Source organism: Danio rerio, chromosome 20, assembly GCF_052040795.2.
Source record: "Danio rerio strain M-AB ecotype USA chromosome 20, GRCz13ab, whole genome shotgun sequence".
NCBI lineage: Eukaryota > Metazoa > Chordata > Actinopteri > Cypriniformes > Danionidae > Danio > Danio rerio.
In genome coordinates, this window is record NC_141040.1 from 59,146,257 (window position 1) to 59,164,024 (window position 17,768).

The 17,768-nt window shown below is 37.3% G+C and overlaps 2 protein-coding genes across 22 annotated transcripts in view; one reads left to right on the plus strand and one right to left on the minus strand.

Moving 5' to 3' along the window:
• Window positions 1–6,712, plus strand: part of znf410 (zinc finger protein 410) — a 22,563-nt gene extending 15,851 nt beyond the window's left edge. For 4 of the 19 annotated variants that reach the window (XM_087296507.1, XM_088651567.1, XM_087296505.2 and 1 more), the window contains 8 exons: window positions 605–772; window positions 955–1,140; window positions 1,232–1,388; window positions 1,731–1,912; window positions 2,315–2,404; window positions 2,618–2,728; window positions 4,930–4,977; window positions 6,343–6,584. In XM_087296507.1, coding sequence (XP_087152633.1) covers window positions 605–772; window positions 955–1,140; window positions 1,232–1,388; window positions 1,731–1,912; window positions 2,315–2,404; window positions 2,618–2,728; window positions 4,930–4,977; window positions 6,343–6,551 — 1,151 coding nt within the window. In that variant the 3' untranslated portion in view covers window positions 6,552–6,584. 19 annotated transcript variants of the gene reach the window in all.
• entpd5b (ectonucleoside triphosphate diphosphohydrolase 5b) overlaps window positions 6,668–17,768 on the minus strand; it is a 22,229-nt gene continuing 11,128 nt past the window's right edge. For all 3 annotated transcript variants that reach the window (XM_087298881.1, XM_087298880.1, XM_087298879.1), the window contains 10 exons: window positions 16,701–16,776; window positions 14,485–14,520; window positions 13,791–13,879; window positions 13,501–13,580; window positions 13,357–13,418; window positions 13,159–13,260; window positions 12,316–12,459; window positions 9,642–9,698; window positions 8,799–8,914; window positions 6,668–7,476 (listed from right to left, as the gene is read on the minus strand). In XM_087298881.1, coding sequence (XP_087155007.1) covers window positions 7,393–7,476; window positions 8,799–8,914; window positions 9,642–9,698; window positions 12,316–12,459; window positions 13,159–13,260; window positions 13,357–13,418; window positions 13,501–13,580; window positions 13,791–13,879; window positions 14,485–14,520; window positions 16,701–16,776 — 846 coding nt within the window. In that variant the 3' untranslated portion in view covers window positions 6,668–7,392. The remainder of the gene's footprint in view (window positions 7,477–8,798; window positions 8,915–9,641; window positions 9,699–12,315; window positions 12,460–13,158; window positions 13,261–13,356; window positions 13,419–13,500; window positions 13,581–13,790; window positions 13,880–14,484; window positions 14,521–16,700; window positions 16,777–17,768) is intronic.

The window sequence follows — 17,768 nt, forward strand, 5'->3', positions numbered from 1 at the left end:
GAGCTGTAAATGAGTCTCTGCTGTCTCCAGTGTGTGTGTGTGTGTGTGTGTGTGTGTGTGTGTGAGAGAGAGAACAGCACACAGATGATGTCCTCCAGCTCTCTGAAACTGATCCTTGTCGCTTTAAATGCAAATGAGATTAAAAAGAGGGCGGAGCTACAGATGGTTCTAGTGCCAGATGTAAAGCAGCAGTGTGTTTGAGTGTGTGTGTCAGTCTATGTGGCTCCTGTCGCTGTTCATCTAAAACTCCACATCTATAATCCTCTTAGTCTATGCTGACATTATCTTCAGCAGCTCAAACACTCTAATGGCGAATGGACAGACGGCTGCTTCTCACTCAGGGCTGCTGTTTATGCTAATGAGATGGAGAGATGGGCACTAGTGGGTGGGGCTTCCCCCCTCTGATGACACGTAGAAAGGGAGAATGTCAATCAAAGTGTTTCTGCATCAAGTCTGATTAGAACAAACACAGTTCACTCATGTAGAGGCTGCTGGAGATTGTGTGTATTTAATAATCCCATTATGCTGACATTTTTTGCTCACGTTTTTCCTTTTACCTCTGTGTGTGTGTGTGTGTGTGTGTGTGTGTGTGTGTGTGTGTCAGAGAGCGCTCTCAGTCATGCCGTGTCCCCGCCGCTGTCAGACTTGTGTCCGGAGCGCAGTCCAGTGCTGGTGCAGCTTCAGTCTCCAGCCGCAGCTCAGACACCCACAATCCTGCAGGAGCTGCAGAACAACGACAGCACATCATACATCCTGCTGAACCTGGCTAAAGGTCTGCACACACATGTCTGTACACACACACACACACACACACACACACACTTGTCATACACATTTTGAAGAATAGAGCAGCTCTAGCTCATATCAGAGGCAGGGAAGGCTACTTTAAAAATGTTTCACTACAGATTACTACATAACCTGTGTGCGTGCGTGCGTGTGTGTGTGTGTGTGTAGGTCTTGCTGCGTCTGCCGAGCCGCTGGTGTTTGTGCAGGATGAGGTGGACGAGGCTCAGGAGGAGGTTTCGGTTTCGGGGGACATCAGCACCCCATGGTACCTGCGGGTTCAGGAGCTGGCCCACGACAGCCTGATCGCTGCCACACGCGCACAACTGGCCAGAGACGCCCGCGCCACAGCCAACAGTGTGTACCGCTCACACACACACACATTAGAATCATCACACACCACTGCTAAACATCACCTGTGTGTGTGTGTGTGTGTGTGTGTGTGTAGGTGAGCACCTTCTCAGCTGTGCGTCAGACGGCCAGAAGAGAGAGTCGTCTCCTCGGGTCAGCAGCCGCTCAGAGAAGATCCACCGCTGCCCATACGAGAGCTGCTGCAGGACCTTCACCTACCCCGCACACCTCAAATACCACCTCAAAACACACCGGTACACACACACACACACACAGTACAGCTACACACAACCCAGTACAGCTACACACACACACAGCTCATAGTTCTATGTATGTAATTGTGTGTTTTACTGTGTGTGTGTGTTTGTTTGTGTGTGTGTTTGTTTGTGTGTGTGTTTGTGTGTGCGTGCCTGTGTCTGTCTGTGTGTGTGTGTGTGTGCGTGCGTGCGTGCCTGTGTCTGCCTGTGTCTGTCTGTGTGTGTGTGTGCGTGCGTGTCTGTGTATGTTTGTGTGTGTGCGTGTCTGTGTGTCTGTGTGTGTGTGTGTGTGTGTGTGTGTGCGCCTGTGTCTGCTTGTGTATGTGTGTGTGTGTTCAGGAATGACCGCACGTTCCGCTGTGGCGCTGAGGGTTGTGGGAAGAGCTTCTATGTGCTGCAGCGGCTGCAGGTCCACATGCGCACACACAACGGAGAGAAACCCTTCATCTGCAGCGAGAACAACTGCGGGAAGAAGTTCACCACCGCCGGCAACCTCAAGAACCACAGACGCACACACACAGGTACACACACACACATAGGTCTGCTCGAACATACTTATACACACGCGTACACACACACATATACACGGGTCTGCTCACTCACTCACACACACACACACACAGGTACACTCAGCATAAACGTATAGGTACACACGTGTATACAAGTCCAGTCACGCACATACATGCGCAGGTCCATTCATGGGTGCACATGCATGTAAACACACACATGCACACAGGCCCACTTACACACATATATAGGTATACACACACATTTAAACACTGACATGATATATAAATACACACACACAAGATTGCAAATACACATACAGGTATCACAACTAGACACACACACACACACATACAAGAAAATGTGTTAAATTAGGGTCTTTGTGTGTGTGTGTGTGTGTGTGTGTGCGTGCGCAGGTGAGAAGCCCTTCCTGTGTGAAGTGAACAACTGTGGACGCTCCTTCGCTGAATACTCCAGTCTGCGCAAACACATGCTGGTGCACTCTGGTAGAAACACACACACACATTCTTAATCTTCATCATCACCACTTTTAACACACACACTCTTCATCATTATCACTTTAAAGTCTTCATCATGATAAACACACGCGCACACACACTTTAAACACTTATCATTAACATAAACACACATTCTTCATCACGGTAAACACTCTCTCTCCGTGTGTGCGTACGTACATGTGCGTGTGTGTTCATGATCAGGTGAGAAGCCTCATGTGTGTTCTGTCTGTGGGAAGACGTTTTCTCAGAGCGGCAGCAGAAACGTCCACATGAAGAAGAGACACAGCGGAGACGACAGCAGCACAGACACCGGTGATACACTCACTACAACACACACACACACACACACACTCACTGTAACATTTATAACACTTATAATACTTGTAAGACTTAAAACACACACAATCATTATATCCGTAACACTTACGAGATTCATAATAACTATACTAATAACAATCATACGATTTGTAACACTCATAAGATTCATAATACTTAAGTCTTATCAATTTTAATACTCATAACAATTCATAACGTGAATCCTGTAACATTTAATACTCATAACATTTATGATACTCGTAACATTTATGATACTCGTAACATTTATGATACTCGTAACATTTATGATACTCGTAACATTTATGATACTCGCAACATTTATGATACTCGTAACATTTATGATACTCGTAACATTTATGATACTCGTAACATTTATGATACTCGTAACATTTATGATACTCGTAACATTTATGATACTCGTAACATTTATGATACTCGCAACATTTATGATACTCGTAACATTTATGATACTCGTAACATTTATGATACTCGTAACATTTATGATACTCGTAACATTTATGATACTCGTAACATTTATGATACTCGTAACATTTATGATACTCGTAACATTTATGATACTCGCAACATTTATGATACTCGTAACATTTATGATACTCGTAACATTTATGATACTCGTAACATTTATGATACTCGCAACATTTATGATACTCGTAACATTTATGATACTCGTAACATTTATGATACTCGTAACATTTATGATACTCGTAACATTTATGATACTCGTAACATTTATGATACTCGCAACATTTATGATACTCGCAACATTTATGATACTCGTAACATTTATGATACTCGTAACATTTATGATACTCGTAACATTTATGATACTCGCAACATTTATGATACTCGTAACATTTATGATACTCGTAACATTTATGATACTCGTAACATTTATGATACTCGCAACATTTATGATACTCGTAACATTTATGATACTCAAAACATTTATGATATTCGTAACATTTATAATATTCATAACATTTGATACTCATAACATTTATGATACTCAATACATTTATGATACTCGTAACATTTATGATACTCGTAACATTTGATACTCGTAAAATTTATGGTACTCGTAACATTTATGATATTCGTAACATTTATAATATTCGTAACATTTGATACTCGTAACATTTATGATACTCAAAACATTTATGATACTCATAACATTTATGATATTCGTAACATTTATAATATTCAAAACATTTGATACTCGTAACAGTTATGATACTCGTAACATTTATGATACTCGTAACAGTTATACTCATAACAATTGATACTCGTACCAATTTTGATATTTGTAACATTTATGATACTCATAACATTTATGATACTCGTAACAGTTATGATACTCGTAACAGTTGATACTCGTAACAGTTATGATACTCGTAACATTTATGATATTCGTAACAGTTATGATACTCGTAACAGTTGATACTCGTAACAATTATAGTCATAACAATTATGATACTTGTAACATTTATGATACTCGTAACATTTATGATACTCGTAAAATTGATGGTACTCGTAACAATTATGATATTCGTAACATTTATGATATTCGTAACAGTTATGATACTCGTAACAGGTATGATACTCGTAAAATTTATGATACTCGTAACAGTTATACTCATAACAATTGATACTCGTACCAATTTTGATATTTGTAACATTTGATACTTGTAACAGTTATGATTCTCGTAACAGTTGATACTCGCAACAGTTATACTCATACCAATTGATACTCGTACCAATTTTGATATTTGTAACATTTATGATTCTCGTAACATTTATGATACTCGTAACAGTTATGATACTCGTAACAGTTATGATACTCGTAATAGTTATTATACTCATAACATTTATGATACTCGTAACATTTATGATACTCGTAACAGTTGATACTCGTAAAAATGTTAATACTCAACATTAATGACACTTGTAACATTTGACACTAAAAAAATTGAATATTCAACTTTTGATACTTGTAAAAATTTTAATACTCAACATTTATTATACTTACAACAATTATGATACTCGTAATAATTATGATACTCATAACAAATTACGATTGATTCATGTTCCATACGGAACACAACCCAAGGTTCGGAACGCATGTGACCTGTGGATTAATAACGCTTTTGATTTTGTAGGTTACTCCAACATTGATAACAATGGCAGAGAGATCGCCGCCTGCACATGTAGGAAAGCATTTAGTCCTCCCTTTAAAATATAATGACAGAAGACGTGGTGGTGGGACCTAAATGCTTTCGTAGGTTATTAATTAAAGGTGTTTTCTGTCTCTGTGTGTGTTCAGCCTGCATTAATGTGTTCAGTGTACAGCTGCATGATTAAACATTAACAGATCGAGATCTCAAACCCCAGCAACATAAATGATGATCTGCATATGTTTATTATTCACATCTGTGATTGAGCGAGAGATTCAGTTTTTACACTGCTTCAGTTCGTTACAAACAATTAAACAACACAGCAGCACTGGGGGAACAGTGTATAGTGCAGATATAAACACGCATGTTTATGGTCAAGATTAATAACACTGTTTAGTGGAATTCAGCGCTGGTGAATGTTGGAGCAATTACACTGTGGCGATAAACAATCATCAACATGATGTCACTGAATAGGTTTTCAGAAATGATCCACCTGTGATGAATCCTGACGTTTAATGAGTGAACTGTTGAATCATTAATTGAGCATAAATATGATCTGCTGTAGGGATTATATATTCAGCATTATCAGCCACAGCAGCAAACATCAGTTTTACTAGAGAATATTGTTCTGTTTTCAGCTGCTTCTCGATTTTTATTCACATCACAGGTTCTAAGTTCTGTTTGTTAAAATGCAAAGCAAATGACGTTTGTCTCACCTTTTTTTTTTTTTTTGAAGAAAAATGGTCTGATCCATTACAGCGCTACTCGAAACACTTTAAATACTCCTCTTATCAGACTCGTAACACTTAAACTGCAGATGTTTTTTTGTCAAAAATACATAACACGAGTAAAAACATTCGCATTTTATGCCAATAATTAAAATTAGAAATTTAGTACATTTTCTACTGTAGAAATGATCAGTAATATGATGCATTGCTAAGAACTTAATTTAGACAAATGTACAGCTCATTTTGTCAGTATATTTTAATCCTGTTCATATCTCAGCCAAACATTGTCCTCTCCTAATGAAACACACATCTAGGAAAAGCTGATTTATCCTGCGTTATTGTAAAAACAACGACACCTATGACAGGATTTTGAGGTGACAAATGTCATTTAAGAGTAAATGTCTTTCTGAGTCAGGGGTGACCAACCCTGTTCCTGGAGATCTCCCTTCCTGCAGATTTCGGTTGCAACCCATAACAAACACCTGCCTGTAATTATCAAGTGCTGTGCAGATCCTACTTAGTTGTTTCAGGTGTGTTTGATTAGGGCTGAACTCTCCAGGAAGGTAGATCTCCAGGAACAGGGTTGAGCACCCCTGTTCTAAGTGTTCCCAGTGCGCTGTGCTGTGAGTGACAGTGGGCGTGTCTATGTGTGTGTGTGTGTGATTGACAGCTGAAGCGCTCACTCAGAGCAGTCTGCTAGAGGAAGAGGGTGGAGTCAGTCTCCATCACTCCATATTAAGGACTCAGAGCTTCTGTCAGGACGGCACCTGTTCTCCGGCTGCACCTACAGACCCGCTTGCCGCTCTGGCGCCGCCCCATGAGCTCGTCTCCATGACGACAGGCCACACCTACAGTGATGATGTGGTCACTCTGCTGTAGCGGCGCACCTTGTAAATAAACTATTTTAGCAAAGCCACGGCTGATGTGTGGAGTTCATTCCTTCTCATCAAAACATTTCATCACCAGAATCAAAAATAAATGAAACTCAAACTGTGTAAACTGATTTAAGATGAAGCCCAGTGCAGCTTCAGTCAATAAAATGCTGTTTATTAAAAATAGTTTATTAACAACTGAAAGTAATTCCGACTGAATAGAGTAGGGGCGGGGTTTACTCTTCAGCTCCACTTTAACTCCGCAAACTTACAGTTGGAGGGGTGTGGCTAAGCATATTTCACCCAATCAGAATCATCAGCAGACAGATTTTCAATAATTTATTCATTTAATTAATGTGCACAGTTAAACTGATTTAAAAATCAATTTATTATATTATTATTATTATCATTAGGTGAGTCATTCACACACATGAATCGTTCACTTTAAGACATGATGTGTGCTGGTGAAATAAATATTGTACATTTGAGCTCAAGCTGACTGAGGCATGTTGAAAATAAAACACTCCTCTTCCTCATCTGTTACACCCACCGCACTATTATGAGTTACTGCACCAAACTATGATTTAGTTGGTCAATGACAATGTAAAACTATAAATAATCAAGATCTTAATTAGCATTCATCAGGACTGTTAGACTAAACGTCATGTAAGTTGTCCTGATGTGTTCTGTGCTGTAATATCTTGTAATGTTTCCAAAAAAAATAAGAACTGTACATTTAATAAAGACTAAACTAGAAGAGTGAAAATACAGTCTCAGCCATGGAGATCAGGCTGCTGTAAACTGATGCTCAGGAGTGGAGTGGGATTTGAGTGTGATTATTGATTGCTTCAGTGGATCCTGGACTTCTGGAAGTGGTCGATGGCAGCGCCTAAAGCCCAGCTGGTCTCCACATTCCTCACCTTCTTGGTTAACTGCGGGAAACACATGAGTGGTAACACCAGTTAAACATGAGAGATAACCAGTTAGACATGAGTGTTAACCAGTTAGACAAGGGTTATAACCAGTTAGATATGAGTGTTGACACCAGTTAGACATGAGTGATAACCAGTTAGCCATGAGTGTTGACACCAGTTAAACATCAAAGTGTTATGACCAGTTAGACATGAGTGTTAACCAGTTAGACAAGGGTTATAACCAGTTAGATATGAGTGTTGACACCAGTTAGACTTGAGTGATAACCAGTTAGCATCAGTATTAACCAGTTAGACATGAGTGTTGACACCAGTTAAACATCAAAGTGTTATGACCAGTTAGATATGAGTGTTGACACCAGTTAGACATGAGTGATAACTAGTTAGCATCAGTATTAACCAGTTAGACACAAGAGTTAACCAGTTAGACATGAGTGTTGACACCAGTTAGACGTGAGAATTAACCAGTTAGACAGGATAGTTAACTAGTTAAAAATGAGTGTTAAACAGTTAGAAATGAGTATTAACCAGTTAGACATGAGAGTTAACCAGTTAGCATCAGTATTAACCAGTTAGACATGAGAGTTAACCAGTTAGCATCAGTACTAACCAGTTAGCATCAGTATTAACCAGTTAGACATGACAGTTAACCAGTTAGCATCAGTATTAACCAGTTAGCATCAGTATTAACCAGTTAGACATGAGAGTTAACCAGTTAGCATCAGTATTAACCAGTTAGACATGACAGTTAACCAGTTAGCATCAGTATTAACCAGTTAGACATGACAGTTAACCAGTTAGCATCAGTATTAACCAGTTAGAAATGACAGTTAACCAGTTAGCATCAGTATTAACCAGTTAGACATAAGAGTTAACCAATTAGCATCAGTACTAACCAGTTAGCATCAGTATTAACCAGTTAGACATAAGAGTTAACCAATTAGCATCAGTACTAACCAGTTAGCATCGGTATTAACCAGCTAGACATGAGAGTAAACCAGTTAGAGATGAGAGTAAACCAGTTAGACATGAGAGTTAACCAGTTGGCATCAGTACTAACCAGTTAGCATCAGTATTAACCAGTTAGACATGAGAGTTAACCAGTTAGCATCAGTATTAACCAGTTAGACATGAGAGTTAACCAGTTAGCATCAGTATTAACCAGTTAGAAATGACAGTTAACCAGTTAGCATCATTATTAACCAGTTAGACATGAGAGTAAACCAGTTAGACATGAGAGTTAACCAGTTAGACTTGAATGTTAGTCATGAGTGTTCCCTGGTTAGCCGTGAGTTTGTTAGCCGATTAGTGTGTTACTGTACCTGCAGGACGGTGCTCTCCTTGAAGCCGAAGCCGTCTTTCAGCAGGCAGGTGATGTAGGTCAGGTCCATACAGAGGAACTGGTTAAGCTGAGTGTGACGCGCCGGCCGGTTACACACTGAACACACACACACACACACACACACATGAACAAGTGAAGTGAAATAGGTGTCAGCTAACAGGCTAAAATTTTGTGTGCTCATATGCTAATGCTCAGGTTATAACCTTTGACCCCTGATTAACACAAACTCTGAGTGTCCAGCAGGTGGCGCCACAAAACCAAACTGCAGCACTGAGAGAAAACATGCAGAGAGTGTGAGAACCAAACATTGTGTAGTGCATAAAGATATGATATATTGTCCAGCAGGTGGTGCTAGAACAACCAAACTATGCAGCACCGACAGAAGATATCCAGTGTAGTGTAGTGTGTAGTGTAGTGCGTTCAGCCATTAATGATGCAGAATAATAATGAATCAATGTTAAAATCTGTCTGTGATCATGCGGGAACGATTACAGCGAGCACTTATTAAAGGCTGAGCGTGTGTCAGGGCAGACTGCTGATGGTTTATAAACTGATATATAGTGCAGGCATTTTAGTGTTTCGCTCAGTGATTCAGGATCCTCTATGCTAGCAGCTAGCTGTCTAATACACATTAAGTATGAAGTTTAGGACTGATGAGCAGTATTTTGGCGGTTTTCTGCTAAAGTTTTCGCCTTCAGATGTTTCGTGATTATGAGCTGTGCTTTACAGATCTGAGTAATGAATATAACCCTGACTGACATGAAAACAGGACATGTCAGAGCAAAATGAGTAAAGCATGAGCCCAAATGAAGAAGAGATTCACCCTGTCGAGCAGTTTTCCTGAAGTCTCGGACCTTCACGGCTCCTCCACGCTGCTCATCTGAAGAAAACACACACTCCAGTCAACCACTGTGCTCTAATAGCTACATTTACACAAATATTCAGACACACAATGAGATTAAAGTCCTACATTCTGAGAAAAACATTACTGTGTTGAGGAAAACCTTCAAAACAAAGGATGAAAACGTTGAGAATAAACTCTTGAAATTCAATAATAAAGAAAAAATACTAGTCAAATTTCAAGCATGACTAAATAAGGTGTTTCTGTGTGGAGTTTGCATGTTCTCCCCATGTTAGCATGGGTTTCCTCCGGGTGCTCAGGTTTCCCCCACAGTCCAAACACATGCGGTACAGGTGAATTGGGTAGGCTAAATTGTCCGTAGTGTATGAGTGTGTGTGTGAATGAGTGTTTAGGGGTGTTTTCCAGTACTGGGTTGCAGCTGGAAGGGCATCTGCTGAGTAAAACATATACTGGAATAGTTGGCGATTCATTCTGTGGTGGCAAGCCCTGATAAATAATGGACTAAGCCAAAGGACAATGAATGATTGAATGAATGAATGAATGAAAGTGTTTTTTTTTTTTTTAAACAAAACAATTACGAACTAAAATGAATGTTGAGAATAAACTCATTACACTGAGAAAAATGTCTCTGGTTTGACAAAAAATAATTAATAAAAAATGTTAAGTCAATTAATTTAGAAAATAAAGAAAATAAAGTTTCTAGAAAAAAAGGTAAATTCAAGAGAGGAAAACTACAAAACATGAAGAAACTGAAAATGAAGTCTTCCAGAGTTCAGTCATTGTGCTTCCAGGAAATAATTGTAAGATTTCATTAAACAGTAAACTAAACTAAATGAATGTTGTGAATGAACTTATGAGATGGAAATAATGTGCAAATTAATTAGTTGAAAATAAATTCAATAGATTTATATAATTAAAATAATAATAGTTAAAATTAACTCAATATATTTTGATAAACTCATCGCTTTGAGTCATTTATTCTTCTGGCAGCTGGTAAAAAATAATAATAACAATAAAATGGTTAAAATTGGAGTCACATACAGTTGAAGAATATATTGATGCAGTGCACACTTCTTCATTAGGAAATTAATTATTTTTTTCTAATTTAGAGTAAATGGACTGAGTATATTTCACCAATATGCCTGAATTTTTCTTGAATTGTACCTTTTAAATGTAATATTATATGTCTAAGATTTGTAGCTCCCCATGTTTTACTGTTTATAGTTGATGTTGTTAAAGGGAATAAAGTACAAAGCATATGCAAGATATGTAAGTCTCTTTCTGTATGAGAGATTATGTAAGTTACATATGAATATTGTTTTGAAAACTCAAAAAAAAATTCTCAATTTGAGAAAAAAATATTTATAGAATATAGAAAAAAATATTTAAATTTCAAGAAAAAGAGACCAAATGAAATGTTGAGAATGATCACGTTTTGATGATAAAGTCATTGTTTTGAGAATAAGAAGACTAAATAACATCTTGAAAAGCTGTAAACGTCACTAAAGTCATTTGCTCTTGAGAAATAATGAATAATAAACTCATAAATGTTGAGAATAGAGTCATTACATTTTGAGGATCAGGTTAAACCCTAGCGATAATGTAGTAACATTTCAAGAAACAAGACAGAATAACAAACACGAACAAAATCAGTGTTTGAGGAAAAAGGTCATTCAAGAGAAAAAAACGGCAAAAAATGTTAAGAATAAAGTTAATAAAGTTAAGAACAAAGTGGTATTTTAAGAGGAAAAGATAAATAAAACATAATAAAATACATTTTACTAATAAAGAAAATTAAAAATGTAATATTTCAAGAATAAAATGACAAAAACTATATTGAAATTATAATTATTCACTTTTGATGAAGTCGTCATGTTTCATCATTTTTCAAATTTAAAACACTTATCATAAATAATATTGAGAGAATAAAATCAATAAATTCAATAACGTTTCAACAAAATAAGGTACAATTTCAGAGGAAAAGTGGCTGAATAAAATGTTCAGAATAACAGAGAATTTATAAAGTTGTTTCAATAAAAATGGATGCATTTCAAGAAAAAAATATTAAATAAAATGCATTTTGCTAATAAAGTCGCGTTTCAAAAAATATTTATAATGTAAAGAAAAAATGGCTAAATAAAATGTTCAATTTCACTAATAAAGTCATGGGCTGTGTCCGAAACCGCCTACTACTCAGTAGGTACTGCATTTGAATTTAATCGTGCTACTCGGCTGTTAGAAAAGTGCGTTCTATACAGTATGAATGTGAAAAGTATGAATGGAATTCGAATGTACTACATCCGCCATTTTGTCACCTATTTTGTGACGTACCCATGTCAGTCGCGTTGCTTCACTTCCATTCATGAATTCTCTCGCGGGGCATTATGGGATAGCATAGCGTGCAATGAATGCGCACTTCAGAATCTCGCCAGAAGTAGTAAGTCATCCGGGTACTTCTCGCATACTGATTTCCCAATTCTATGAATTCAGACACACTACTCGGCTCACACACTGATTTTAGTGTACTATACAGTATGGAAGCATGCGGTTTCAGACGCAGCCGTTGTGTTAGATTTTATTTGAAATGTAAAGGATAAAGTGTTTGCTGTGTGCAGGAATATGAGTAAAGCTGTACCGATGAGTCCGGCCTCCACCGCGTGATCATAATAATAAGAGAAAGCGTAGAAGGAGGATGAATCCCTGAGCTCCAGCGGCTGCTTGATGATGCCCTTCACCACCTTCACCAGCTCCTGATAGCACGCCTTATAGCCCCTCACACCTGCACACACACACACACACAATATTTAGTCTTGTTCAAATATTTCCGAAATATTTCTCTCATGATGTTGAACAGATTGAGGAAATGTTCACAGTATGTCTGATAATATCTGTTCATCTGGAGAAAGTCTGATTTGTTTTATTTCGGCTAGAATAAAAGCAGTTTTAAAGCCATTTTAAGCTCAGTATTATTCGCCCCTTCAGCAATATTAGTGTTGGATTGTCTCCAGAACAAACCACTGTTATACAATGACTTGCCTAATTACCCTAACTTTACCCTAATTACCCTAGTGAAGCCTTTACATGCCACTGTAAGCTGAACACTAGTGTCTTGAAGAATATCTAGACTAATATTATGTGCAAAAATAAAGAGAAAATAAATCTGTGATTAGAGATGAGTTATTAACACTGTTATAATAAGAAATGTGCTGAACAAATCTGCTCTCCGTTAAACAGAAATTGAGGGAAATATACAGGAGAGTGAATAATTCTGTCTTCAGCTTTGTGTATATGCAGCACAGAAGTGAAACAGCATGAGACTGAACTTATTTTGATTTCAATAACTCGATCTGGGCTGAATGTTGATTATGATGATTTCTCAGACATGAGTGTGTGTGTGTGTGTGTGTGTTTTCTCAGTCATAAATATGTGTGTGTTTTCTTAGACATGAGTGTGTGTGTGTTTGTGTTGAGTGTTTTACCGCTGATGTCGCCGCTGACGTGATACGAGACGCCGCCGAAGCTAAACTCTGCTGTGTGTGATCTGGACAAACAAGAGCTGCGGAAGAGCTTCTTCTCCAGACCTGCCACACACACGCAGACACACAGGTGAACACACACACACACACAAAAGTACATGCACAGATGAACACAAACACACACAGACTCGTGTCTCGTACCGTCTGCATTCAGGGCCCCGAGGGCTGACAGTCGCGCAGCTTTGATGCCGTTTCCCAGATAACTGAAGAACACAAGAACAGCAGCACTACGGTAAACACACACGCTGCAGAATGGTCAGTGTGAGTGTGTGTGTGTGTGTTCACCTGTGTGTGTAGAGCTGATAGCTGCAGTTGAACATCTGGAATCTGCTGATGTAGTCGGGCGGAGCAGCTTCAATGGTTTTCTGTGAGAGTGAAACACACACAACACACACCTGAGGAGGATGGTGCCGGGAAATGACTATACAGTTCTTCAACAGTTTTAGGCAACGCTTAGTTGTGGCCAGGGTCTTACTATGAGGTTACAAATTAATCTAGGCCCTGGCATTGGTTTGCGGTTGCTTAGTGTTGTGAGTGGTTGCCGGGGTGTATCCATGCCGTTGCTGTTCTCTGACCTTTGACTTGGGCAGGAAGGTGATCTGTGTTGATCCTCCACCGAGGTCCAGGATTCCTACTGTCTTCTCTGTGTTTCGCTCCAGTCGACCTGAAAGCAGCATGTAAACACTGAAGATCCGGATCTGACAAACACTCGTGAACGCTTTGATGGTAAAAACACTGCATCAGTATTGATCACAGTTACTGTGTGATGCTCTCATCAACTTAGGCCAAATACTGTCTTCAACAACACCTTACATGTTTATTTGTTTACATTCCTCAGTGCACTAATCCATTAAATGACTAATCGATTAATATGGATTAAAATCAATGAATTAAAAACATGTTGAATAGCACAGACTGAGAAAAATAATACATATATATATATATATATATATATATATATATATATATATATATATATATATATATATATATATATATATATATATATATACATCAATGAATAACAAGTTCTTGCATGTTAATGACTTGAATTGCAGGGTTTGTATTTTTAAGTCCTGAAATTTAACAGCTGTTTATTTAAGCTGGGAATATTTTAACAAAACTTTTTCATACTTATCAATTCAATAATTCATATTCAATTTCCAGATTTCACTTATATATGCTGCTGTGTTTACAAAAGATCAAGTTCACTTTAAAGCAGATTAAATTCGAGGTTACTGAGTGTGTTTTAGTAAACGCAGATCTCACCTGTCAGAAAGTTGACTGTGACCCAGGCCAAAATCCCTGTCAGAAACACCATCAATAACCCAGGGTTATTATAGTCCAGAATACAGCCTTTTCTGATGCTTAAATTAACATTTAACAAAGGTCAGTTCACTCATACTCATTATTTACTCTCCAAGTGGTTTTCAAACATTTATGAGTTTCTCCTGTGGAAGACAAAGGAAGATATTTTGAATTATGTTGAAAACAGGTATCCATTGACCTCCATCGTAGGAAAAACAAATGGAAGTCAATGATTAATTTCCAACATTCTTCAAAATATTTTCTTTTGTATTTAACAGAAGAAAGAATCTCATAAAGGTTTGGAAACAAGTTAAGGATGAGTAAATGATGACAGATTTATTTATTTATTTATTTATATATTTATATATATATATATATATATATATAATACGGGCCACCTTATTAGGTACACCTGTCCGACTGCTCATTAACGCAAATTTTTAATCAGCCAATCAGGCAATCATGCATTTAGGCATGTAGACATGGTCAAGATGATCTGCTGCAGTTCAAAGCGAGCACCAGAATGGGGAGGAAAGGGGATTTAAGAGACTTTGAACATGGCATGGTTGTTGCTGCCAGACGGGGCTGCTCTGAGTATTTCAGAAACTGCTCATGTACTGGGATTTTCACGCACAACCTTCTCAAGGGTTTACAGAACAATCTGCAGCAACTGTGTGATGCTATCATGTCAATATGGAGCAAAATCTCTGAGGAATATTTCCAGTATCTTGTTGAATCTGTGCCATGAAGGATTAAGGCAGTTCTGAAGGCAAAAGTGGGTCTGATCCGGGACAAGTAAGGTGTACCTAATAAAGTGGCCGGCGAGTGTATGCACACGCATGTGAAAATAAAATTTTTATTAAAATGAAACATAAATAAAAAAAACTATACAGACACATTAAAAATAAGTACAAATACAATTATTATAAAATATTTTAAAATAAAAGAAAAGAAAAAACAAACTAGTCTCTTAATGAGTATAAATAACACTGGAGTAAACACAATTCAAATAGTGTGCAGGAAATAATGATCGTTTATGAATAGTCTTTACTAATGTAAAACATGAATGTAGAGTTGATTTTAATGAACTTATTTTGTAAAATAACTCTCAAAGCGCTTTACAAACAAGCAACACAACAGAGAAAAACACACATGAATAACCCAATAAAACAATCAAAAAAACACAAATTAATTAAACAAATAGATATCAACATCTAAAACTGTAAGAGCATGTAAAATGAGTCCAGATAAAGGCAATGCTAACAGAAAACCGTTTATATGATGATTATGTGATCCGCTGTGTGCGTCAGAAAACATGATGATAACAATAATTATGATAATAATGTGTGTGTGCATAACGTCTGCTAAACGAACCGCAGACAGGTTACCTACACAAACTAGCAGCGTCTGAGCTCTTAATGTACTGTTATTAACTACATTTACACACTGTAAAAACTGCTGGTTTTTAAGTTTTGAATCAAACATTAAATGGAAGACATTTCATTAAAAAAATAAAGTTATATTTTTTTCTTTAAAAAAATCTTTTAAAATTCATATTTAATGTAATGTATTGCTTGTTGTTTCTTTGTAATTATTTTTACATTTGTAAGCAAAACTATTTTTTAACACTTTAATTATTTTTTATTATATTATTATTTTTTTTATTTTATTATTGCTGCATTCTTTAAATAATTTCCATTTATTTGCAAAAATATTTTATATTTCAGAAGAAAACGCTTTATTAGATTTCAGCGAAAAGTGAGAGTTTTGGACATGCAGGATAGTGATAATAATAAGCATGTTTATTTGTTACATCTGTTTGAGTTTCTTATAAGCTTGTTTTTGCTCTAAATAAACTGTGTAAAACTGAAACCGTCGCTCTTAGAGTTTAGATCTTTTTTACCAGATGGAGATTGAGTTGAAGCATCTAGCAATGAGCCTATTTAAGCTGCGTTTCCTAAAGGGACTATTCAAAAATACATATTTTGTCTTTATTTACACTTTTCACAATGAAAATATAATAATAATCCCAAAAGTGCAACGAAGACTATATTAACTTATTTACCTGTTAAAGTCATTACAATGCGAGTATATTCATATTAAGAATGTGCTTACAGTCACACAAAACATTGTCATTTTTCTTTTATAATTGATTTGGACATCTCGTGTGGACAAACCTTCACTGGTGCCGTTCATGATCCTGACGCTGTCTGGAGGAACGTAAAACGGAGACTCATCAAAGACGTCCTGGACCTGCAGACATAAACATTATGTTAAACACTTACTATCATTTAGTGTGTGTGTCACTGACCTCTGGTCAACTTTGTTACATCCGTTTTAAAAAGGCAGAACAATCTGTAAAGCACTGATAGAAAAATCTGAAAGAAAAAAGGTTTTAGACACGCCGTGTGAAGTCTGTTTATAGGTTAGCATCTGGAGCTAAACCACAACATGATGGAAATGTCAACTCTGTTACGCCAACTCTGTTACTGTCAACTCTGTTACTCATCAACTGTTATCGTCAACTCTGTTACCGTCATCTCGGTTACCGTCAACTGTAATCGTCAACTCTGTTATCTCTGTTATAACTGTTATCGTCATCTCGGTTACCGTCAACTGTAATCGTCAACTCTGTTATCTCTGTTATAACTGTTATCGTCAACTCTGTTATCTCTGTTATAACTGTTATCGTCAACTCTGTTATGCCAACCCTGTTATCGTCCACTCTGTTATCATCCACTCTGTTATCAACAACTGTAATCGTCAACTCTGTTACGCCAACTCTGTTATCCGTCATCTCTGTTATCCGTCAACTCTGTTATCGTCCACTCTGTTATTGTCAACTCTGTTATCATCAACTGTAATTGTCAACTCTGTTATTATCCATTGTTATCATCAACTCTGTTATCGTTAACTCTGTTACTGTCAACTATGCCATAGGTAGTTGGTAGATAATTGTAAAGCCTGCCGCCACAGCTGGAAAAACCCCTAGAGGAAACACTGAACTCTGTTACTCGTCAACTCTCTTACTGGCAATTCTGTTACTGTCAACTCCGTTACTCGTCAACTGTAATCGTCAACACTGTTACTGTCAACTGTTATCGTCAACTCTGTTATAGTCAACTCTGTTACTCGACAACTCTGTCAACGTCAACTGTTATTGCCAACTGTATTACTCGTCAACTGTTACTTGTTGACTGTTATCTTCAACTCTGTTATCGTTAACTCTGTTTCTCGTCAACAGT